At 43.8% G+C, this 25,909-nt stretch overlaps 2 protein-coding genes and 2 pseudogenes across 5 annotated transcripts in view; 1 reads left to right on the forward strand and 3 right to left on the reverse strand.

Moving 5' to 3' along the window:
- Positions 1-737: 737 nt before the first annotated feature.
- Positions 738-3,919, reverse strand: LOC112855581 (T-complex protein 1 subunit delta-like; annotated as a pseudogene).
- On the reverse strand, positions 3,795-7,848 carry BCL2L10 (BCL2 like 10). The gene is made up of 2 exons (XM_025920046.2): positions 7,323-7,848; positions 3,795-4,177 (listed from the first exon to the last, which is right to left on the reverse strand). Exons 1-2 carry the CDS (start codon positions 7,776-7,778, stop codon positions 4,055-4,057), a joined length of 579 nt encoding a protein of 192 aa, XP_025775831.1. The 5' UTR covers positions 7,779-7,848; the 3' UTR covers positions 3,795-4,054.
- LOC112856579 (U6 spliceosomal RNA) lies at positions 5,384-5,478 on the forward strand (annotated as a pseudogene).
- A 6,003-nt stretch (positions 7,849-13,851) lies between the features above and the next one.
- The window catches only part of GNB5 (G protein subunit beta 5), a 61,347-nt gene continuing 49,289 nt past the window's right edge, over positions 13,852-25,909 (reverse strand). For all 4 annotated transcript variants that reach the window (XM_086710701.1, XM_086710705.1, XM_086710703.1 and 1 more), the window contains 6 exons: positions 24,935-25,078; positions 23,307-23,398; positions 20,719-20,767; positions 18,591-18,687; positions 17,506-17,672; positions 13,852-16,248 (listed from right to left, as the gene is read on the reverse strand). In XM_086710701.1, coding sequence (XP_086566827.1) covers positions 16,237-16,248; positions 17,506-17,672; positions 18,591-18,687; positions 20,719-20,767; positions 23,307-23,398; positions 24,935-25,078 — 561 coding nt within the window. In that variant the 3' untranslated portion in view covers positions 13,852-16,236. The remainder of the gene's footprint in view (positions 16,249-17,505; positions 17,673-18,590; positions 18,688-20,718; positions 20,768-23,306; positions 23,399-24,934; positions 25,079-25,909) is intronic.

Here is a 25,909-nt window from a genome sequence, read left to right on the forward strand (position 1 = left end):
ACAAAGCAGAGGTAGTTTCCCCTAAGAAAACTGAGGGTGTTAGGGGAAATGGGGAAGACAAAATACCCTCTCTAAATTCTATTCGCAATAGCCATGGAACGCAAAGTGTTGGAAGACACCTAAGAACACAGAACCTGGAAGGTTCTTGAAGGAAATCCTAAGAGACCAAAAAAAAAAAAAAAAAAAAAAAAAAAAAAAAAAAAAAAAAAAAATGAAGCAAGAGTTTATGTTCTTAGAAGGAAAGACAAAATGTTGTAAAGATACTTATTTCCAAATTAATCTCTAATCCATTCCCATTCTAATAAAAATTCTAAAGCAGTGTCTGAATGGATTCTTTATAAAGGGTTTTTCAGAACTCACTTTAAACAATTCACAAAAATTGCCAAGGATATTTTTAATGTTTATTTTTGAGGGGGGTGCAGCAGAGAGAGAGAGAGAGACAGAGACAGAGACAGGATCTGAAGTGGGCTGTGTGCTGACGCCTGGGACAGAACAGCAAGGCAGAGCCAAATGTTCTGAAGACAAAGGGTTCACAAGACTAGTCACAAGAGCAGGTCCAGTTTTAGTAATAGCCAGGAAGGCCTGGAGGGATACCATACTATTTTTTAAAACCACGTATTTAGTATTTTTGTTAGGTTGTGTAAATACCATTTCAAGCAAATGCCAAATGGAAGAACAAGGAACACCAAGTCTGTCTCCTACTCCAGCCACACTATCAGTGGCCATGACGATGCCAGTCAGCCAGTGTTACCCAGATTACTGTTAGCCACATCATCAATTTGTACAATGTTCCAGACAGTTTTGGTTGCTAGAATCAGTGCACTGACTGAAACCAGCAAAGGCTGGACAACAAAGTTCTTCCAAAATAATTGCAAATACCACCCTTTTGGACATTAGTGCCTGTAGTTTTTCTCCTTGGGCATGCCAGTTTCTTAGTTCTAATACTGCAGAAATGGGATTCAGGCCAGCAGCTTCAGTTAGTGTAGATGGAATGACTTCCATTACAGCTGCATTAGAACACAGGATTCCATACCACTCAATGTTCATGGATATTCTGTTAACCATAGTGCCAACTCTGTTTCTGGAGTACCACCTCTCATAAAAGCTTTCGCCTCACTGAACAGCAAATAACACATAGGGCATCATGAATGGAGCACTCAGCTTCTTCAGTCACCATTTTTTAGGACCATGCACAGTTAGAACTTTTTCCCAGTGATCTTGAACAGTTTTATCCCCTCAGCCAGCTCAGCAAAATCTACCATGTTACTGGTGAATTGGTCAATATGAGCTACTGGCTTGGATCCAGTTGTCTAACAGATGACATCAGTGTCTTCTCTTCCAATATCCCTAGCCACCATGATCGTCATTTGTTCAGGAAATGTAATGCAAGATCACAGAGAGCATCTCTTAAGAATAGACTTCTTTAGGAGAACGTTACAACCAGTTTTAAAAATTTGCTTCACTGAATTTAGAATACAGGCTCTCTCTTCTTAGCACTGGGCCCATCTGCGCATATCAGAAACTACTATGTGATTATCTTTATCCGTTTTGGGAGCAAATAAGGAAAACTGAATAAGCCCAATCTTAGCCTTTTCAAATCTGGTTAGCTCATCTTTTGGGTGAGAACCAGCCCTTCCACCAACTTGCAGTCATCATTTGTCCCACCCAGTTTCTTTATATATTTAAGCTATATATAGTTTATATATAAACTATAAACTATACATACAGCATATCTATACATACATAAAAACATTTATTTAAACTAAAACAAAACTGATCACCCATTCCCTGCCCCTGGTAACTACCAACCTGGTATCAATGATGTTGGTTTTTTTCAATTTTTCAGTTTTTTTTTTTTATTATACCTATAAGAGATCATCAGTATTTGTCTTTCTTCATCAGACTATATTTTACTTGGCACAATGCCCTCAAGGTTTAACTACTTTGGTATCTGTAAGATCTACACCAGTAGTAGTGGCTGAGTCATTCACTTCCTTCACTGCATTTCCACTTACTGGAGAAAGCAGACTTAAACACAGAAAACCTTTCAGATCAATGAAGTGGCTGCAATATCTAAGTTTCTCTGTCACCTAGTTCCATGGGTCAAGACGTGTTAAGATTTCAATATACCCTCCTTTTCCAATTCCTTCTGGAATGCCTTGGAAAGGATGGTTGGGTGAATCCTTTTCTGAAAAAGCTTGATACTCAAGTCTAAGAAAACCAGCAGTGATGACCACCAATGTGGTGCCACCTCATGCTTCTTTATCTTGAGTCTCAGACAGCTTCCTCAGCCTTCTGGCTGCCAGATGCAACGCTTACATTTGTGTCAGAATGGTGGTGCCATCAGTCGTAATGGTCAAATCACCTTTCCCATCTTTAATCATTTTATCCTTTTGGTCCCAGGCTTGTTCTGATAGCATCAGCAACAACTTTCGCCATGGAGAAGTTCAAGTAGATTTGGGTTAGCTTGCTGTGGTCCTCATAGGTGCTTTTCTTGGGGCTGCTGGCAGCCCTGGTAAGCACTGGCTCCAGAGTATCCCTGTTTGGATATGGCAAGCTTAGCGGGTCTGGGTGGGCTCAGAAAGGACAGATGGATGTGGATTCCGGATCGCTACAGAATAATGGTGAGTCCTGTGAACCACTGAAGTGGATTAGAACAGGTCACTCCAAAATATAAAACTTTGGCATATTATTTTGAACTGAAGGCAACCGAGAAATAGCACATACAGGAAGGGCTCTCTGCCCTCCACTTTTCTGCCTAAAAGTATGGCATAAATTTTCTGTGAGAAAGGTGCCCTTTTTGTAAAGATTTTTTGAAGTAATCTCTATCCCTAATGTGGGGCTCAAATGCAAAACCCTGAGATCAAGAGTTGCACGTTCTACTGACTGAGCCAGCCAGGTGGCCTGAGAAGCATGCCCTCTTATACCAGGAAGGGGAGAAAACTCATCCTTGGAGAAGGTAATCCACACCAAGAACCATCTGTGTGAACTTGACTAAAATAACCCTTATCTTCCACTGGTTTTCCCCCATCTATTTCCTAGTCACTTTCCCCAGAATATACTACCTCTAGAAGTCCAACCCCTTTCCTTTGCCTACTTGTTTCACAATTTATCACTCTTTGTTAAAATGGTAAGTCCTGAATCTACACACTTCTTTGAGGTTTTCACTTTTCTATAAAGTCTCCTGTAAAAACAGCAAAGAAGACCCATATATTTTTCACTTGTTCATCAGTCTTGTGTCTGCTAAATTCACCGTCCTCAGGTGGAGAACCTAAGAGGGTAAAGTTTTCCTCTCCATCACCTTGCAGGTGGTGGATTAACTGCAGAGTAGAAGGTGGAAGAAAAGAACGTCTTATGAGCTTGTGTATTGATTAAACATTTAAAATACAGAATTATATGTATATTTTAAAAGACAGTAAAAGAAAATTTTCATCCATTCAAGTTACTCCTAAGAATAATGTCTTATTGAATTCCAAAGAAAACAAACATTTTTAAAAAGATATATAAATTTATTAAAAATCTAAAGATAGTTAACAATTTATTGAAGTCAGAAAAATATATAAAATCTAGAAAGGTAGAATTAGTAATTAGGTTTCAAAGGATTTAGAAAGACTTCCTTATAAAAGTTTTAAATATTACATTCCTTGTCAAACTGGGACTTGGAGGGCTTTTGGTATTTCACCCCTGACAGACTGCCTTGATGAATCAGTCAGCAGAAGCACATGAAATTGTGGACACATATTCACTCTTATCCAAATGTAGCAAAAAGCACCATGTTCCCTACTAAACAAAATTTGTAGTTTCTTCCGCAATTCTTTAGAGCAATGAGCCTTGAGAATCCATTTCCCCCAAAGAAGAGCCATTTGTACCTTTGTCCTAATACCTCTGATACTTGCCAGGAGTTAAAACTCTGAGTCATCACCACAGGACTCCTCAGATAAATGCAGGTGAAAATGTCTCAGAGCATGGTTTACTCTGTTCTATTCTCTCACATCTCAAATTCAGTTGGCTGGTCACAGTTAGGCAGGTAGAAATGGGCTAAAAATGTTAGAACTCACAATAATCTTCTCCAGAAGTAGATTAAGATCATTACTGTAAAGCATGACAGAAGAGCCTGGACCAGCAGTCTTCTCCAAGAAGATGGCAGCATGGGTGAGAAGAAGAGACAAAAGCCATCCTACAAGGGGGAGAGAGAAGGGGAATTAGATGGCTTCATAATGCCCCACATCTGAACTCAATAAAACACACTGGAGCTTCGGGTTCAATAGTAAGATAACTCCCGAATTTAAAAAGTAGAAAAAAGTAAATACTGACCAGGAGGCAACTTGTACTTAGGAACTTTTGAGTTAGGATTTGTAAGAAATAGTCCAACATAGAACAAAGAAGGAAATAGGAGACACTTAACTATGTCACAGAACGAATACTCCTCTTTTGACTTGTTTTCAAAAGCTAAGAGGATACCAATCTTTTTTCCCACCAAATAATCTAATGAAAAATGGGTGGAGGACCTGAACAGATATTTCTCCAAAGACATCCAGATGGCCAACAGACACAGGAAAAGATGCTCAACACCACTAATTATTAGGGAAAATGCGAATCAAAATCATGAGAGGTCACTTCACCACAGTCAGAGTGTCTAGTATCAAAAACATAAAACAAAAGTTGCTGAGGGTGTATAGAAAAGACAACTGTTGGTGGGAATGTAAATTGGTGCAGCACTATAGAAAACAGTGTGGCAGTTCCTCCAGAAATTCCAAAATTGAAATGTCATAGGACCCTGAAGTTCCACTTCTGAGTATTTACCTGAAGAAAAAAAAACATTAATTCAAAAAGAGATATGCACCCCTATGTTCATTACAGCAGTATTTACAATAGCCAAACTACAGAATGACTCCAGTATCCATCGATGAATGAATGGATAAAGGCAATGTGGTATGTATACATAATGCAATATTACTTAGCCATAAGAGAGAATGAGATCGTGCCATTTGCAACAACATAGATAGGCCTAGAGGGCATTATGCTAGGTGAAATAAGTCAGAGAAAAGACAAAAAACATGATTTCATTTATATGTGCAATCTAAAGAACAAAAGAACTCAACAAACGACACAGAAATAGACTTATAAACACAGAACACAAAGTGGTGGTTGTGAGAGGGGAGCAGCGTGGGGAAATAGGCAAAATAGGTCAAGGGGATTAATAGTTATAAAATTAAACAAAACAGGAATGAAAGAGCACAGAGAATACAGTCAATATTTAATAGCTTTGTATGGTGACAGACTTATGTTGAGAATTCCATAATGTAATTGCTGAATCACACTGTCATATACCTTTAAACTAATATAATATTGTATGCCAACTATACTTCAATTTTTTAAAAAAGTGCTTGCTTTGGCAACACTTATATTAAAACTGGAAGATTAGCACGGCCTCTGGGCAAGGATGACACGTAAATTCATGAAGCATTCCGTATTTTAATCACTATAGTATAATCTGAGTTAATGTGTATCTAACACCGTATGTTAATTACACTGGAATTTTAAATGAAAAAGATAAAAATAAAAAAAATTCAAAGAAAAAAAAAAAAACCTAAGAGGAAGGTAGACTATCACACTCTTTCCTGAGCAAAGGGCAGATGCCATTTGGGCAACTGGCAAATCACTAGGTTGAAAACTATCACCTAAGACAATAAAGCAAGCAGCTCCATTCAGAGAAAGAGAGAGGAAAGGAATGGAAGTCCAGATAGTGGCATTTTAACTGTAGGGGAGAGGTGTGGGCATGTCCCATTTACACAGTTGGGGGAATAGGAGCTTCTTGATGTTAAAGGATTATTCCTTAGTCAATGTTGTTTAGCCAAAATGAAAATAATGACCTCCTCCCAGTTTCCTCTTTAAGGGCAGAGGGCCCTCAGGGGCCAAATGCCTTCTTAAGACAAATGGCTCAGGTGGGCTTCTTAGGGATCATAGTCCTGGATGGTTGAAGACCAGCACACACACCAGTAAGAATGCAGGAACTAATGCTAACACCTCAAGTTGTTCATCTAAGGTCAAGGTTCTGATTCAGATACTACCTCTCCTCCACAGATGGAATCCAATTCACCACCACAGGTGATGCCAACTGCCAACAGGAGGCTAAATTTCCTGCAGGGTCTTCCTTAACTCTTCGGATTTTTTTAATGTTTATTTTTGAGCGCCTGCACGCGTGTGCGTACACATACACACACACACACACACACACACACACACACACACACACACACACACAGTGGGGGGAGGGGCAAAGAGAGAGGGAAAGAGAGGATCTGAAGGGGCTATGCACAGACAGCAGAAAGACTGATGCCAGGCCTGAACTCACTTGATGCAAGGCCCAAACTCACTAGCCGTGAGATGATTACCTGAGGAGAAGTCAGCCTCTTAACCGACTGAGCAACCCAGGCGCTCCTCTTGGATTTTGTTTTAATTGTTGGTTTTAATAGTTTGGTTATATTTATTCTGTAACCTGGGTCACTGCAGTCCTTGATTCAACTTCAGTAGAAAGAGAGGAAAGGAACAGTTTAGCTCAGAAATCGAGAGGCATGCTACCCTCTTACTGAAGGGTGGTGGGCTTTCCTTGATCATTAAATCGATTTAGGAGCTGCAAGGCAATGTCCTGCCCCTCTAGCTCACGCCACAGATCAATGACGTACAGCTGAAAGCCAAAGCACCTGGTTATCACCCAATTAAGGGCTGGGTGCAGTGGATTAGAGTTAAGGAATCCAGAGACAATACCACCATTGGGTGCCTGCACACACTTCAACACCCCTGGCCTCAGCTCCTCCGGAGTGGTGTTGGGAGCTCAGCCACAGGATGCCTTTTCATTCTTAACGTTTTAGGCTGGTGCTCTCTAACCTGCAGCGCTGTGGGGCCTGTCTCTCCAAAGGTTTAATAGGCAGAGGAGAAAGAATCCACCTGGCCCAGGGTCACTCCACTGCTGACTCTACCAGTTTGGGGATCTCTATATGAGCAAAGCATCCAGACCCAACGTGGGCGCATCCTAAAACTCCTAGGACCCTGCAAGGGTAAGGCCCAAGTGTGCAAACCAGCTCATGCACCGCTGCTTCATAATTAGCTAATAAGACAGCCGGCTAGCAAGGGCGGTTTCTGCCCATCTGTCATCACCAAGAGAGGAGAAAGCAGGACTTTACACAAAATGTCCTCGTCGTGCTGAAAGGAACCCATCAGGCTGACGCCGTGCGGTCCCTCCCGGTGCCGGCCACGTGGGCGCGTCTCTGGCTGCCTGCCCGGTCCCCACACCCCAGGTACCCCCCCTCCCCCTGCCTCACCCAGCCGTCGTGAGCCTCCAGCCAGGCGCGATGCCGTCCGGTGAGCCGATTGCAGAGCAAAGCCACCAGGTGCTGGCAGTCCTGGCCAACGTTGGTCTCCCACTCCAGCTCCTGTTGCTGGCCCGGCGTCAGGTTCAAGTAGGTCCCCGGCGGCGGTCTCTCCAGCAGCGTCCCCGCGAAGGTCAAGAGCGCTACCACATGGCCCCAACTGAGGGTTTGGGGGTTGGAGAGTAAATCCTGCTCCAACCGCGCCACCAGTTCCACGCGGTTTCCGCGGTAGCCGCGGTAAGCCGACAAGAAACGCTGGTGGCGCTGCCGTATCTGGGCGGCCAGGTAGCGCAGCACCGCGGCCTCGGGCGTGGACGGCATCCGCGCGGGGCTGCCGGGCTCCCGGGCGCAGTACTCCAGGTAGTCAGTCAGTAGCTGCGCCGTGCGCTCCCTCAACGCGTCAGCCATGACCTAACCCCTGCCGGGGGCCCGACCCGACGCTGTTTTCTAGGCCTGGCTGCGCCTCCGCCCAGGGAGGGGCCGGCACGCCCCTCCCGGATTCCGCCGGGCAGTTGTTTTTCTAGGTCTGGAGAGGAGGCTTTGATGGGAATCCCGTGTGCACCTGTTCTGGTCCCAAAGGCCAGGCCCAGTGGTGTGCACGCGTTCGCAGAGCGATCAGAAACAGAGTGAGGCTTCTTTGGGCTTACTGTTTAGCTCTGGGCCTGGGGACTAAGAACCCGGAGGGGACAGTCTGGGAAGTTGGGCTAGATTTTTGCCTCCTCATTTTAAGAAGAAACTGACGAAGGCTACACATAGCGCTCCACTGACGACTCCCTTGCAAGGATTATCAGCATCTCCCGATTGGACAGAAGCACCCAGGTGTATGTTGGAGATACCTTTCTTTGGATCTGGCATATGCGGCAGGAAAAAGGATAAGTCTCCTGCAGGCTGCTGGAGTGCCAATGCTGGCTGTATTTGTTCATTCAGAGCCTGTTAGCACAGGAGATGTAATGGAGAACAAAGCACGTGGTCCCTGTTCTCAAGAACCCTAGTGATGAAACAAAGAAAGAAGCCATCACAGTAGGGTTTAATTATCACTATAGTGGGATTGGTTCAGTACTCAGCTCCAGGATAGTGGCTGCTTCTGGTACCTACCGTTCTTATATTGCATAGAATTCTCTTTACTTTTTATTGGTCAATTCCTCATTATTCCGATCCCATATTTTAGTTAATACTTCTTATATTAACCTTTCTCTGTTCATGATACTGTATGGCTTCTTTCTCCGGATTGAACCCAGACTGATCCAGAATTGGTATCCTCATTGAAAATTCTGGGGGTTCAGTGGTCTGGAGTATGTTGAAATATCCCGTTCAGGGTGAAAGATGAGTTTCCTGCATCTTGTATCACTTACAAGAAAAAAGAGGTACGACACCTGGTAGGTCCTTTTGGATTTTGGAGGCAACATACACCACATATGAGTGTGACTTCAACCCATCTATACAGCCTAGTGGATTGGGGAGGACAAGAGAAGGTTCTGTAGCATATGCAGGCTATAGTACAAGCTGGTCTACCACGTGGGTCTTATGATCCAATAGATCCCATGATACTTAATGTGTCAAATAGGGATGCTGTATGTAGCCTCCAGCAAACACCAATAGGAGAATTACAGCATAGACCTCTAGGTTTTCAAAGCAAATCTATGTCCTTTTCTGCAGGTAGCTACTCTTTCAAGAAGCAGGTTCTGGCTTGCTACTGGACCTTGGTAGAAGTTGAATGGCTAACCACAGTACTGACCATGTAGCTTGAGCTCTCATGTGAATGTTGTCTGACCTACCTAGACATACATTGGACATACACAGCAGCAATCTGTCATCATGTGTAAATATATATATGCCTGAACTCAGGGTGGTCCATAAAGTACAAGTAAATTGCATGAGCAGGTGGCTCAGAGTCCTACAACACCAACTCCTGTTGCTTTGCCCCCTCCCTCATTCCATGCCTGTGGCCTCCAAGGGATTGCTTAGGATCAGTTGGCTGAGGGACCCATTACAGATGGGTCTATATGATATGCTGGTACCACATGAGAGTGGACAGCTGTAGCATCACAACCCCACTCAGGGGTGACTATGAAGACAGTGGTAAAGGAAAATCCTCCCAGTGGACAGGGATTCAAGCCAGGTATTTGATTGTCCACTAGGTCTGGAGTGAGAGATGGCCAGAGTACAGATCTACATTGATTCTTGGGCAGTTGCTGAATGATTTGGCTGGATTATCAGGGCCTTGAAAAGAACAGGATTGGAAGATTGGTGACAAGGAAATCTTGGAAAGAGATAATGTGGCCGAATCCCTCTGGATGGGTACAGACTGAAGATATTCATGTCTCATATGAACGCCCCAAAAGGGCAGCCACTGCAGAGCAGACTCAATAATCAGGTAGACAAAATTCTGTGGTCTGTGGATGTCAGAGAGCTTCTTTACCTAGCCATGACAGTGCTTGCTCTAGGGTCTGTGAACAAAGAGGCTATGGGAACAGGAAGAGAGTATGGCAACAATAGAATTCTCCCTACAAAGGTTCAGCTGGCCAGCAGTATTGCTGGGTGCCTGGTGTACCAACGTCAGTGATTTATTTATAGTGAGCCAAATGAATTTTGTGAGAAGGGAGTATAAATCTCTGTACATCAAGCTCTGATTCAAACTGTTTTTGACATCTTAGGGGTTCCCTCATTGAGTTAAATAAATGTTTTGATGTGTGATCATATTTGATCTGCCAGAGATCCATGATTTTACCTTTTTGAACATTATATTTTAGCAGCAAGCACAGTTTTTTCTTAGATTAGGAGTAGCTTGGGGGTGAGTGGTAAATCTTCTGGCCCTGCCTTGGTTAACTCCTAATAATTATCAGTTGAACCAAACAGAAAATGAACGAATTAACCTCTACACAGAATTTCTGATCCACAGGATGCAAGGAGGCAGTTTGCAGTCAGATTTGGTTAAAATTCGGGCTCTGCCACTTAGAAGCTATGCAGCCATGAGCAACTTATTCAACTCTCCTACGCTCAATTTCCCCATCTAAAAAATGCAAATAATAACCTACCTGCACCATATGGCTGTTACAAGGATTACATGAGTTGGTGCATGCAAGGTGCTTAGCACAGTGCCTGGCACATGGGAAAAGTTCTTTACAGAGAAATTTTTATTGTTAATACGAATTAACCAGGGTTTCCCATGCTTACTCGTCCAACCACTTTTAATTTTTTTTAACGTTTATTCATTTTTTGATAGAAACAGAGCATGAGTGGGGGAGGGGCAGAGAGAGAAGGAGACACAGAATCCGAAGCAAGCTCCAGGCTCTGAACTGACAGCACAGAACCCAACGTGGGGCTCGAACTCATGGACCTTGAGATCATGACCTGAACTGAAGTCGGACACCCAACCAAGCCACCCAGATGCCCCTCGTCCAACCACTTTGAACCAAAAATCAAAATGTGACATGTTGGTGAGCCTTACCGATCTGGTTTCTTTGTTTTGTTTTGTTTTGTAAATATTGAAAATAGCTACAGACTACCTATTTTTTCCATATATTTTTTAACGGCTTAACTGTGATATAATTCACATACCATGAAGTCCACCCTTTTCAAAGTATATAATTCAGTGGTTTTTAGTATATTCCCAGAGTTGTGCAGACATCACTATCTAATTCCCTTACCTCAAAGGAAATCCTATACCCATTGGCAGTCCCTACCCATTCATCCCAACCCGAGCCCTAAGTGACCACCAATCTATTTTCTGTCTCTGTGTATTTATCTATTCTGAATATTTCACATAAATGGACTCATATACGGCATGGTCCTTTATGTCTGGCTTCTTTTGCTTAGCATAATGTTTTCAAGGTTTATCCATGTTGTGGCATGAGTCAGCCCTTCATTCCTTTTTATGGCCGAGTAATATCCCATCATATTGATATGCCGCAGTTTGTTCATCCATACCTCAGTTGTTGAACATTTGAGATGTTCCACTTTGGGCTACTGTGCACATTTGTGTTCAAGTTTCTGTGTGGGCAGGTCTTCATTTCTCTTGGGTACAGACCTAGGGGTGTGAAGATGCCTGTTACTGGGGAGCACAGATGGGTTGACCTCTGGTTCCTTGTTCCTGGTTTACAATAACATTAAGTATTCACCAGTGATGTATTTGGTTCAAAGATAGGCATTTTCGGTTGTCACAACCTTTGCATAAATGTTCATACCATACTTATATTTAGTTGTTTGTATTTATTTATGCAGTTAAATTAACTAGAGCATCATTCCTGAGCCCATCTCCTCACGAGAGGGTCTGCATCCTTTATACAATGACACAAACATACTAATTTCATTTTTTTCACCAGAAATGGCTGTGAGTCAGCCTACTCTGGAGACTGATCAGTCCTGAAGGCCAGCCTAGCTCCAGCCACGTCCCATCTAGAGAATGAAGGGTCTGTGCTACGCTTTAAAGAGTGACTTGATTTTCTCCTATCACGGGTGAAAGGGTGAATGGTTTAGCCTCATGTTCTTGGAAAGGATCCACAGAGACAAAAAGATTCACTGAGAGCTTTCCCCCAACTTGCCTCATCAGAATCCCTGGCCCTCTGCAGTCCTTCCCAGTCCAGATCTCCAGAAACTATATCTATAGTTTTAGGACCCATATTTTTAACCTGCTATTGACCTGCGTGGTTTTTCTCAGCAGGCAGATTTGGGAAATGCAGATCTACACCTCCCTGCTCAGTCAGCTCTATAGGGCTTGGGAGGAAGTCAGCTGGCAGCAATACGGCCCCAACTCCAACCCCAGTTAATTTAACCTATCTACTGGGATTACCCCAGGATCCCAAGTGGCCCTCATCTGAAAAGATTTTTAGGGGGCGCCTGGGTGGCGCAGTCGGTTAAGCGTCCGACTTCAGCCAGGTCATGATCTCGCGGTCCATGAGTTCGAGCCCCGCGTCAGGCTCTGGGCTGATGGCTCGGAGCCTGGAGCCTGTTTCCGATTCTGTGTCTCCCTCTCTCTCTGCCCCTCCCCCGTTCGTGCTCTGTCTCTCTCTGTCCCAAAAATAAATAAATGTTGAAAATTAAAAAAAAAAAAAAAGATTTTTAGCATTCCACAGGCCCCAGTTGGCCTCTAGCCTTTCCCAACTGCCTCTCTGTGCCCCTTTGGAACCTCCTTTGAGGACCTCTCCTCCAGTTCCTTTCAATGATCCTCATCCTCACCCTCCTTTTTTCCCAAGGTCCTGTGAGGGCCTTACTGCCCTCAGGGGGGGTTCTCACACAGTGGTTCTTGAGAAGGGATCGTTAGCCCCATCAGCTGTTTCAAAGTATAGGCCCAATCCTGAGACCCTTTCAGGAGGCCCCCCAAGGTCCAAACTATTTTCAGAATTATACTCTTTTTTTGTATTTGTGTCTTTTAAGACTCCCATTCTCTGGGGAGTTATCCAGAGGCTGTTATCTGGTAAAAGCATCACCAATGGAATATGGCTTCTGTATTCTTGTGTTTTACAATTTTCTCAGTTTTAATTTCTAATATGATAATAGATACAATAGATATAACCCACATAACCAAAACTCAATAATTTTTAAAAATGTAGAGGGATCATTAAGACCAAATACCTTAAGAACCACTGGCCCAGATGAATCTCTACTGGATGATAATTACTACTTTGATACATGATTGGGGGCTGCTTAAGGAGGGGGAGGAAATGGGGGGAGGGCTGAAGTGAAGAAAAAGCAAGGGAAGGGAAAGAGCGAGGACCAGAGGAGATGGAGGCAGGGGGTAGGCATGGGAAAAAGAGAAGAGAGAGAGGGGATAGGAAGGGGTGGTGGGGCAGGAAGGATGGTGGACAGATGGAGGAAACAGGGAACTGTTGTTGAAGATGTGCCAAAGGCTGAGGTAGGTGCTTTACATATTTTAGTGTTCGCCCATTCTACACATGAGGAAACTGAGGCTGAGAAATTCAGGTATCATGTATCCTATGATAGAGGTACAGCTGGGTCTGAACCTAGGTGCACACCCTTTGTCACCATGCTGTCCCCATCTAACTTACAGATGGGTCCTGGTGTCAGTGGTGTCACCTTCCAGTCAGCTGGCCAAGTAACCGTGAGAGTCCAGGGCACAAACACCTTTATGACCTTTTGCTGCCTTTAAGCCACTTGTAATCTAGGGAAGGTGTGGAGGAGGTCAAGGGGTGAAAGAGGGAAGTAGATAGGGAGCGCCTGCCTCTGGTCTCTGGCTCATTCCAGAAGAGGGCTGGCAGCTGGGCCCCACTTCTGCGAGGCCAGCAGCCCACGCCAAAGCAGCTGCCTTGATTTCAGTTCACAGGTATTTCCCATAAATGCCCATCACCACACCCCTCCTTACCTGACCCACCCTTCTTGCCTAACCATTCTCTAGCTGTGCACACCCAAGGGTACATCCATATGGACCCTTCACCACAACTGGTTTGGTAGTTTGCCCCCAAATCCTTTAAAAAAAAAAAAAAAGGAAAGAGAAGAAAAACTGATTAAAAAACTCCACTCAGCCTTATTTTCAATATGCAAAATACAATTTATTACCGGAGTTACCCTGGAGTCCCCACATGGTGTGGTATATTCCAAACCAAGTATTTCATTAATAAATACTAAACAACACCCACTGTGAAATCAAATACTTACGGTGGGTGGTGGTTTACTGCCAACGTGGGTAAGCGAGTGTTCTAGGGAATGCGTTCATCGTTTTTTGTCCCCCAAAGCTTTTTTAATTGGAAAGTTATGGGCCATTTTTGCACATATACTGAAGATGCTCTCTGCCTCTCCAAACATAACCTTGAATTTGCCTCCCCATAGTCTAGATGACTTTTCTTTTGTCCTGTATTCCTTCACTTCTAGGAGGTCCAGGTCAGAGTGCAGAGACACTAAAGGGTCTGTAGGAGAGAGGGAAGGGGGTGCTATAACTAGGAGACCAGGAGCAAACTCTGGGATGTTCTGGGAGTGCAGCTGGGGAATTCTGTGAGACACACTCAGGGGCCTGGCCCTTAATCAGCTGGCAGGAGCTGGCTAGGCCCATTTCCCTGAGCCCTTGCCCAGACTGCATTCCACTGGGCAAGGGGAGAGAAGGTGGCTCATTCTGGGCTCTTTGGAGTCAAGCAGGGGCCTTGTACATTTCTCTCTCTACCCCAAGGCCTGCTGTGTAGTAAAACCCTCAGTAAAATGTTTGCTTGGCAAATGGCTCAATCTAACCATTATATTTACTTGAAAATAATTAATGGAAAAGCTAGCCTAGCTGATTTTTGACTGGCCCATTATGATACCTGAACCAGTAGCTTTGAGGGCGGGCCTGGTGCACGCCCTGATGTTTGCAGGAGGCCCAGGGCCAGACCTGTCTGATGGCCATGCCCTGTTCCAGCTCTGGGAGGGCCTCTCTGAACAGCAGGGCCAGAACTACTACTAGGAGAAGGGCCAGGCTGGAGCAGGGCCAAGATAGGAGACTGGATGACCCAGGGCCCTCAGCACACAAGCCCAAGGGCACCACAGGACCCCAGACCACCCCCAGGGCAGGCCTCCACTGGGAATGATTTTTGGTGTGTGAGGTGACCTTCTGTTTGATTAAGTAATGCATGCCATGTTTATGAATGAAAGAAGAGCCCTCAACACCTTAAAAAAGGACAAAGGGATCCCGTAACAAAAATTCTTGGTGTCTTCCAGAAGGAAACGCTGAATTTCAAATAAAGACAAGGTATTTTTTTGTGTTCTTTTTTCTCAATATAAGAGCAGCAAAGACATTATTACTCAAGACCTATCAGTTAATTTGCATATGTAATTACTTTTTCAATGCAATAAATATGAATATACTTTATATGGATATGATCTACTTTAGCCTGAGTGGATGCTATTAATTCTAGAACATCTACTATTACTAACAGGTTTTTAAATAAGTTTGCGGTCTTGTGTTCCTGCACAGAAAGGTTCTGGTTGCTCTGAGAAGCATTTGTGTCACAAACAGCATTCAGCTTTACTCTTCAATGACAGGAAATATCCTGTCCAAGTGATTGCATCATCACAGAATTCATAAATCAAACATCCTGTCCACTCAATGCCTATCTCTCCTTCATTTAGAACTGTTCACAGAGATGGAAATGTTTGATCTGAAAAAGACACTACCAGACTGAAAAATTTTTACAATAAAAAAATTTTTAAAAAGTGATTATGTCCAGGGGCACCTGGGTAGCTCAGTAGGTTAAGCATCCAACTCTTGATTTCGGCTCAGGTCACGATCTCACAGGTTCATGAGATCGAGCCCTGCATTGGGGTCTGTGCTGACAGCACAGAGTCTGCTTGGGATTCTCTCTCTCTCCCTCTCTCTCTGCCTTTCCCCCACGCATGCACATATACTCTCTCTCAAAATAAATAAATAAACTTAAAAAAGTGATTATTTTCCAATTACATTTGGAATTGGAATCTTCTATCACAGACTAGTCAGTACAGTCTGCCTCATGTAGTGCATTAAGATCAGCACTTCTAGAGGAAGGTTCCAAAGACAGTGCACACTGAGAGGAATCAGATTTTAAAGTGCTCTGAAAACAAATTTCATTTAAGGAAGTACTACAGGATATGTTAAATGCTGAATCCTGTTGGTAATAGAATGAGATGAGACTATATAACTAGAATAACCTTAAAAATGGATAAATTTTAAAAAGTGTTCAAAATGCAAGACACTGTACTTGAAGGTGTCCTAGTGCTGGAGGCTCACACCAGTATCTTTCCAAGGGTGGTAGTTTTAATGGTAATACTGGGGACGCTGAGTGAACTTCAGCCATAGAGTTGCTCCTTTAAGCTAAGTTGCAGTAGCCCTCAGATCCTCTAGAAGAAAGATCTGTTTACATGTGATGATTTCAAATTCTACTCTCAGGTGTGCATTGTGAAGAGACGATTAAGCCCAGACCTGCAAAGACACAAACACAAACAGATAATTTGTAGTCCCTTAGTAGTTATTGACTTGCAAAACTGGAGTTTAAAGAGAGAAAATCAACATTAAACACACACACACACACACACTCACACCCCACATCCAAAATAAAGCACTCACATGTCTTGGATGGATTACACCTTACTCCTGGTAACTCAAAGGTACTTCTTTGGGCCTATTCCCCCAGCCCCACTTAGTTAATCATCTGAAGGGCATCTGTGCTTTCTTATTAGGGACTAGTAACTCTTAGGCTAAGTACCAAAACCATCTGTACCCACACTGAGTACATTAACATGACTACTAATTTAGGAAACTTGCCCAGGAAGATAAAGTCACAGAAAACTTTGTTGTTTTAGGAACTTCACAAAAATCCTTTAATGTACTTATCCTAAGAGTAGATGACTCAACTACTCTCTTTAGAGAAGACCTCTCTCAGGCCAACACAGAGCATCAAAAATGATTGGTTACTTTTCAAGACTGTCTTCAAAATCCTCTTCCTCCCCCAACACTGTGTCCAGCAATCTTTAAACTATTATGCCACAAATTTGTCCAATCCTAATTAAATCCCTGCATCTGGTCTTAAACCAGACTCCCCAGCCCCGCAACTCATAAACATCTGTCTTTGTATCCCCTTCTAAGACTGCCACTAAGATTGTCACGTTTGTGCTTTGTCCCTTAAATTTAGCTTTGCATTATGAATAGGCCTATTTTGGAGATATTTCTGGGGAGCCAACATCCAACAAAATCATAGAGCTCTTTGAGAATCTGATGAAAGCCAAGAGGACACTTTTACCAGAAAAACAGGCACACATGAAATATGACATATAATTTCAAGAGCTTCATGGGTCCCCTAAAGCCCCCCTGTGGGTCTCACAGGGCTATGTCACCGTGGGATAAGAACCCTGAACTATTGGGGGCATTCTGTGGTTTGCCAAAGGCTAGAATCAGAAGAATCCTACTTGTAGGATCAAAGGGAATCTTTTGGATCACCTACCCCAATTATTACCTCAGTTACATGCCGATACACAGTTTAATCTATGCCTGAACACTTACACTGAGGGGGAATTCACTATCTCCCCAGGCAACTCATCCTTTCTGTGGCTATAGAGCTGAAATTAGAGCTCTTTCTGGCTGACACAGCCCAGCCTACATGACCCTCAGTCTCTGCTTTAAGAAGGCCAATCACTTCTCCTCTCACACACACACAGTAAAATAGAAGAGCTGCTCTCTTACTCTTAGGGTATGATCCCATGACCCTGAGCAGAAAGCAGTCCCGTCGGGGGAAACTCGTAGAGTGCTAACGCGGTTTTCATGTCCAAACAGGATGGAGACTCTGGACCCCTTGAGAACATCCCAGACATTGATGGTATAATCATTGTATCCAGCAAACAGCAGGCGACCTCAAAGTAGAAGGACATGATGGTTACTGAACCAGTTCCTCCCTTTGTTTTTCTTTTCATGACTTTCACTGACTCACTCATGCAGTCACTTGCCCATTCATTCATTCAACAGTGATTTAGTGCCCGCTATGTGCCAGGCAATGTGCTTTGCCCTGGGGATTCAGAGAAGCTGCTGCCCCTTGTGGATGGTGGTGGTGGTGGTAGGCAGGCAGGCAGGCAGGCAGACAAACACCTAAATTAACACATGGTAGCACTAGATGATAAGGGCTGTAATGGAAGTGCTTAGCTGTGTGTGAAGTGCTGTGTGACCATGGAGGAAGGGGGATCAAGGAGGGCACTGCAGAGGAAGGACATGAGTTGGCTCATGAGGGCTGAGTAGGAGTTCACCAGGCAGAGAAGGGAGGCAAAAGATACCGTAGGCAGCATAGCAGCATGCACACATAAAAGCACGGATGCAGAATGGGGGCTGTGTCTGGGGAAACTGAATGGTCCTATCAGTGCTGCTCTTTCACTAGCAGCCTCCCCAGCAGTGAGGTCAGAGGAGCCATGAGCTTTGGGGCATTGAGAAAGGGACTGCTGCTTCACCCCCTCCACCTCTGAAGGTATGAAGGGGAGAATGGAAGGCGGAGGAGGAAATGACTAATTAAAGGCACTACAAATAGGAAGTTTCATACAGCATTGTCTCAAAGAACAGCATTAGGTGGGCATAGCCTTCATCTCCCTTAAAATGAACAGGATAGGGGAGGCCACTTCAGGTAGGGTGAGGTGGGGTGGGGGGTCGTGGAAGAAAACTGGTGCAGATGTAGATTGCTTAACATACTGGTTCATAGGAAGTTCAGCTGAAAGCTGGATCGAGAGCTGGGTTTCATTTAGGTCCTGTCTTACAGTCCCAGGAATGTTTCTGAAATAAAATCTTACCACTGAGGGAGAAGTCCACACTGGATGCTCCAAATATGATACTCTCTTTGGAATAGATGGCGACCTCCCTGTCTGCCCGGAGGTCGTAGAGGCGACACTGGTGTGACAAAGAAGATAAAGAAGCACTTATTTCTGGCTCTGGGTTGGTGAAGAGATGACCACAGGGCTATATGCAGGTGCTGGTGGCTTGTGTAGTTTGAGGGATAAGGGAAATATCTCCAGTTTTCTCCCCTAGTAGTTTCTCCCTAAATTCTGATTCCTAATAATCTGCATGGATCAGTACAGATTCAAAGAAACAGCAAATACAGAAGACTTTTGGGGTACAAAAGCAAAAATGAAACCCTTCTTTTTTTCTGATAAAGGATACATATTCATTGTAGAAAATACAGAAAAATGCAGAAATGCCTAAAGAAGGAAATAAAAACCACCCCAAATCCTGGAAGTATTTACTAACATCTAGGCTATTTCCTTCAGTCTTATTTCCATTTTGTGTATTTAAATGGAATGGATATCTCATAATTCTATTAACATTAGGTTATGAGTTTTTTTCTCATATCATTAAATAATCTTCAAAACCACATGACTAACATGGTTGTTGCATATTCCTCATGTGGATATATCAGAATATGTTTAATCATGCCTTTTGATTGTTATCTAATTTTTCTCTTTTATAAATAAAAGGTTAATGGCCATTCTTTTTTTTTAAGTTTCTTTATTTTTGATAGAGAGAGAGAGAGAGAGAGAGAGAGAGAGAGAGAGAGAGAGAGAGGCGGAGAGAGAATGCACGAGCAGGGGAGAGGCAGGGAGAATCCCAAGCAGGCTCTGCACTGTTAACAAGGAGCCCCATGTGGGGTTCAAACTCACAAACTGTGAGATCATGACCTGAGCAGAAATCAAGAGTTGGATGCTTAACCAACTGAGCTACCCAGGTGCCCCTTGATGATCATTCTTCTGTAAAAATCTTTATGCACATCTCTGATGTTTCCCTTATAATAGTTAAGGAATAGAGTCCTTAGAATAAAACTGTTTCCAAGAAATAGTATGACCAGATCAAAGGGTAGAGATGTTACAAAAGCTCTTGATTTGTATGGCAAAACTGTCCTCTGTAAGGGTGGTACCAATGGTCCTAACTCCAGGCTCCTTTACCACATCACCTCCACGATTCAGCATTTCACTGCTAATCCAAATGAGCAATGATCACTTAAACTTGCATGTATTGGGTTACACGTGGTCTGAAAACGTTTTCAGGTGCTTGCCATGTCGGATTTACTGCTTTGTAAACAGTCTGCATTGTATCCTCTTTTTTTAAAATTAGGGTATTGTCTTACTGATTATGCAACCCCATTTATATCTAATAGATTTCAATTTGGTCTGTCATATAGGTGGCAAGAATTTTTCCTAGATGTATGCCCTTATAATTTGTTACACATTTTTTGGCATACGGAAGTTTTAAATCTTTATTATTGTTAAAACATTCAATCTACCCCTTTGTACTTTCTTCCATAGGACCAAATTAAGATGAAACTCACTATAATATAATAAGATATTACATATTTTGAGGGCACCAAAGGCAACTTTTTTCTCTAGAAAAATAGGTCAACATAACTTGACAGTATCAAAAGCCTTAAAAGTAGGTCTATTTTTGACTTAGCAAGTTCATGTCTGGGAATTAATTCTAAGGAAATAATAAGTACCAAAAATATTTACTTATAGCAGCGTTTTTTAACAGAAAACAAAATCCCTGAAAGACCTAAATGTCCAAAAATTGACTAAAGTACATAACATGTCCATAAAGTACATAGCATGTCCATAACATGGAATACTATTCAATCACTAAGAAAATATAATTTAGAAAAGTTAATTACTGACACACGAAAGTGTTCACAGTCTATTGCTAAATGAAAAAAAGCAAATTATAAAGCACTTTGTTAAAAAATAAGAAAGACAGAAAGGAATTCACCCAACTGTGATTTTTCTTGGGTTAGGAGATTAAGATATTTGAATCCCCCTTCCAACTTTTCCTCAATGAATTCACATTACTGTAATAAAAAAGTTTTTTTTGAAAAATAAAATTAAACCACTGCATCTCTCTCTCAAATAGGAAAAGCTCTCTAACTTGGAAACATACCGTAGCATCATCTGATCCTGAAGCAAAGGCATCTCCACTTGGGTAGTATCTGTAGAGACAAAGTTTGAGTAGAAAGCACTTTATTTAGAGTGGTGATTCCCAATTCTTTTTTTTTTTTTTTTATCTTATTTTTAGAGAGGGAGAGACAGCGTGCGAGCGGGGGAGGTCTAGAGAGAGAGAGGGAGACACAGAATCCAAAGCAGGCTCCAGGCTCCGAGCTGTCAGCACAGAGCTGGATGCGGGACTCAAACTCATGGACAGTGAGATCATGGCCTGAGCCAAAGTTGGATGCCCAACCGACTGAGCCACCCAGCCACCCCTGGTGATTCCCAATTCTGAATGTCCATCAGAATCATCTGGAAATCATCTGAAAGGTTGTTCCATGTGAAGCCCATGGAATTGGAATCAGAATCTCCACTTCTAGGGACACAAGGACCACTCTTTACAGAGGCCAGAAAGGGAAGCTCATCTGGCTGGCCTACTGACCTCTAGTTTTCTTCCCTATAAGTAGGGGACAGTGACAATGGCCTTGCACAGTGTGGGTGAGGAGTAACTGAGATAATACGTGTGTCTGCACCAGGCAGTGAACACAGAACAGACCCCCTGTAACCGTAGTTTCTGTTGATCACACACCTCATTCCTGGGACTTGGGTCAGCTCAGAGATAAGAAAGTGATTATCCACACAGATGCTGGAATCAGATACCCAGAGCCTTGCTCAGATCTATGCAATGATCCCTTGCTACATGTGATACCTCTGGCAAAGGACTTCATCTCACCCAGCCTCAGTTTCCTCATTTGAAAAGTGAGGATGATAATGCATTTTCCCTGTTGTGGAGATTCAATAAGATAGTATAGGCAAAGAACTGAGCATGGTGCCAAATAAAAAGCATTCAGCAAATGATGGTTATTAATGTTACACTCATTGCCTTCTCAGTAATCAGGCTTCCTGGGGAGAAGGAAGTTTAAATTGAAACCTAATGGATATTAGAGGAAGAGATGTCAGGGTAGGGGGAACAGCATGGGTGAGAGAATGTGCATTTTAAAGCTTTATTTTGTGAGTATGTAACGATTCAATTTATTTTGTGGCTTTATATTCTATCCTGCATCTTACCAACTTCATTTACCATCTGTATTAGTTTTCTATGATTTTCTAGGTAATTACTGCACATTTGCCAAAAGTAAGTGTCTTTCCCCTTTATCTCTATCCTATAGTTGAAGGCAAAGAGCTAGAAAATTCTTGCAAACATTTCTATTTCTCACGTAAATAAGCACTGTTATCTTGTTCTTGCTTTTTAGGAGAACAAGTCTAGTGCTTTCTCACTAACTATAATGAAGATTCTTGGGTGATTATATTTCAAATACCGTCTTGACAGTGCCATCTTCCAAATTTACATGTCAAGTCCTCACCTCTCTCTTGGGACCAGTTCATAGATCCCTACCTACTCAATGTCTCCACTTCATTGTATACAGGCATCTCAAATGTAAATATCCCCAAACAGAGCTCCATCATCCATGTGCAATGACTGACTCATACCTGCACTTCCTCCAGTCTTCCCTGTCTTAGTAAATGGATCACTGCTTACTGACCCTTATAAAAGGTTTGGGTTCCCAAGCTCAGGGTTCTTCTCCTGTAATGCAACCCCTGGCCTGTGCAGGTGTCATCTGGCCCTCTCCATTTCACCCTGTGGAACTGGGGCTCAGGAAACCAGCATCAAAAAAGCTGATACCCTGGCTGATGCCATTGCTAGGAGTAATAATAAACTGTCCTTAATCTTGCACTCAGGAGTCTCATGTCTTCTACCAGCATGCTTGAAACTGTGGCAGCCTAAATTGATAGCTTGCAGCTAGGGTAAAATCTCAGAAATGTCACAATTCTGGACCTTTCTGTCTCCACAATGTCTTCTTTACTTCCAGCCACCATCACCTCTTTCTTGGACTCACACAACAACTTTCTAATGGGCCGTAGTACTTCCATTCTTGCTTCCCTACACTCTCTTCTCCAAACAGCAGCTGGAGTGATCTCTTACAGGCAAAACAGAGGCAATGTCAGCCACCCCCTGCCTGGCCTGTGGTTAAGTCCTCCACATCTCATCTTACCACCCCAGCTCAAGCCTTGGCTCTTTCAAACATCACTTTCTCAGAGAGGTCTTCCCTGATCATCCTAAGTAATAACCCATCCCATCCCATCTGCCTATTTTACTTTTCTCATAACACACTTATCACTACCTTAAATTAAGTTGTACATTTGTTTATTTGTATTTGTCTTGCCTCCTGCAGGGAAGTAGAGACCTTGTCTCTGGAACAATGTCTAGCATGTAAGTCTCAATAAATATTTGCTGAATAAATGAATGGGAAATACTGACTGTTTAGGGAGGATAATATCAATCGCTCCTACTGCCATTAAATTAAAAATATCCAAGCGATCTGGCACGCTGTTCAGTGCCACCACAAATCAGCCATTCTTGCTGGAGAGACCTCTCTCAGCCAGGTAAACTGAGTCTGGAGGTGGTTCCTGGGCTGAGCAGGAACCCCAGGCCAGGGATTACCAGCAGAACAGAGAAGTTATGTGAACATTCTACTCACTGACCGGACACTGTTGATGTCGGATTCGTGTGTTTCAAAGGCCTGCACGCACTGGCCAGAGCGCATGTCCCACACCATGGCTTTCTTGTCACATCCCTACAAATGCAAAGTTATCCAGAGTTATGGCCACTGCAAGGACTGTCTACAGATGGGCATGAGTTCCTGTTATGTAACAGAGCCATTTCCTTTCCATTGGTAAATGGCTGACAACATGCTTTTCTGAGACTAGCTTTCCTCAACTGATAAGCCCTTAGAAAGCCAGAACCAGGTCTTGAGAGTGTGGGGGGAGCAACGGAAGGCACCCAGATTTCTCTTTCAGCATGTTTTCTTCTTTTGCACCTTCCCAAGTTGGTGTAAACCCTCCAGAGCCTCCTTCTTGCTTTCCTCCTGGGCATTTCTCTCTTTGTTCTGTTTTCCCCTTCCTCCTTCTTCTTTATCTCTGCCTCTCAACCCAGGGGGAGGGCAGGCATACAGTGGGTGCACAGTGGGACCGCCCAGCTTCATCTCAGGTGTATGGGGCAGCCCTGAGCAAAGGTGGAGCTGGGCCGTCTATACCTCTGCAGCATGCTGCTGGAGTCATGACCTTGCCAGCAGTTAGTTGGGTATCTCTAGCAACTCACCATCCTGGGCTTCTGCCTCAATACCTGTAAACACTCTCTCTGGGTTGCCAACATGACCCAGAGATTCATAAACATGAGGTTTTCACATTATACTATCATGGTTCTAGGAGCATTTGACAAATTCCTGCAGAGCAACCCTGTTATCAAGCTTGGGTAGTACAATGTAGACTGTCAATGGCCAAATAATAAGTAATGGCTTAAAGCTGGTATTTAAGTTGCTGGTTTCAACTCAGAGAAAAGAGTGCGATGAAGTACCAGAACTGGCATCTCAGGAATACCCACTGTGGGGGTTCAGCACTCTGATTATCTTTAATGAGAATGTGGGCAAAGCAATCAGGAGTGTCTTCCAATCTTTTGAGGACACTAAACCAGAGGGAGTTTACTGCCCTGAGACAATATAATCTACAGTGATACAACAATTTGAAAAGACAGTGTAGTTGAGGAGGGATAAATATAGTTATTTAAAGGCACAGAAATGAAACATACACAGTTGGGGCCAAATACCCAAAAAGAAAATGGGGTCCCTGCCGATTACAGGCCTCACAGCCCTTACCTGATGCCCCGCGCTAACACACGGGCAGCTTGGAGCAAAGGGCCCTTATGTCTTCCAGCTACAAACACCATGCAGTGGTGTGTCCAGCACTGTCCTCTCTCACCAGTGTCCTGACTAAAGTGAGACAGGACCTGAGGCAGGTTGGCCTGCTCAGTTCTCTGTTCTTATTCGCCCCTGACATATGTATAACACATGGTCAACTCTTCCACCTACTGCTCATCTAGGAGAACATTCCAGATCCCTCTGTAGACTGAATGTCAGCAGCAGGAGACCCTCACAGCCCAGCACTGTCACTGCCCCCCAAGCAGTGCCAGTGCTGTGGGAGACAGGGGTGTGGAAGTGAGCTGAGGACAATTCCTGCAGCCCTTTCTAGAGAAGTGTCTGATCCAGTCCCCAAAATTGCCAGCATAAGCCTCCCGTGGAGAAAAGGGCCCCTAGGGATTTTCCTTGGGTGTTTACCCCAGACACGAAGGTGTTGCCTGTTTCTGAGGGGGCCAGGTCCAAGCAGAGCACATCAGCCCCGTGCCCATGGAAACTCTGCAGCAGCTGTCCGCTCTCCACGTCCCACAGGGCACATGTGCCATCGCCGCTCGCCGTCAGGATCTGTCCAAAGAAAAGGACAGGAAGAGCGTTAGTTATTATGACTTCTGTCAGGGGAAGTCAATCAGATGCTTACAGCTGGATGGGGGGTGGGTGGAGGGGGGAAGGAGCCTCCTTGAACACACACGGACACATGCCTCGCTATATGTGGATTCAAGCATAGAAATATTTCTCCTATACTGAGGGGAAAAAAGGTCATTTTTGACAGTCTCAGTGTCCTTGAGATGTGTGTTTATGCACCCTCCAGAGCAGGAAATTCGGAAGGCCTCCGCGCTGTATCTGCAGGGCTGTGTGCCTGCTGGCATGCAGGAAGTGCTCCGTGAGTAGCTGTAGAACAGCACTTGGAGCGCCTCCCACAAGCAGGCCGGATGCTCCAACTGCTTCTCAGACACCAACTGCTCCCCAGCCACCGTGATGCAGGTTAATTTGCACTGAGGGGGGTGTTGAGAACCACAGTTCTCACAAAATCTGAGGTCATACCAATGCTAATCACTGGACCCCACCCGGAGCAGCCAGGGTCAGGCAGCATTTTCTTAGACACATTCTCCTGTGGCTGCTTCTTTCCAGAGCAGGGTGCTGCCCAAGAAGGTCCTAGGGCCACTGATGAGGCCACACTCATGCACTCATGGATTCAACAAGCATTAGCTGTGTGCTTATGACGTCCAGGTGCTGTGTTAACAGGCATTGATCAGGGTTTGCACAAAGATTATATTTTGGTCTCTGCTCTCCTGGAGCTCAGTTCAACAGACTTGGCCATAAGAACTGACACCAAACTAATTCCCTACCCCTGTGGTAAACAATTCTGAGACCAGGAAGACTTTCCCCGGGCTATGT

The sequence above is a fragment of the Puma concolor genome, chromosome B3 (assembly GCF_028749965.1).
Source record: "Puma concolor isolate L17-30 chromosome B3, mPumCon1.1.hap2, whole genome shotgun sequence".
NCBI lineage: Eukaryota > Metazoa > Chordata > Mammalia > Carnivora > Felidae > Puma > Puma concolor.

Bases quoted from the DNA above. Each gene is read 5' to 3' on its own strand.
- BCL2L10 (XM_025920046.2), bottom strand. From the start codon at position 7,778: ATGGCTGACGCGTTGAGGGAGCGCACGGCGCAGCTACTGACTGACTAC. The intron at 4,178-7,322 runs GTGAGGCAGGGG...TCCCCCTTGTAG, and splicing joins TGGAGGCTCACGACGGCTGG to GATGGCTTTTGTCTCTTCTT.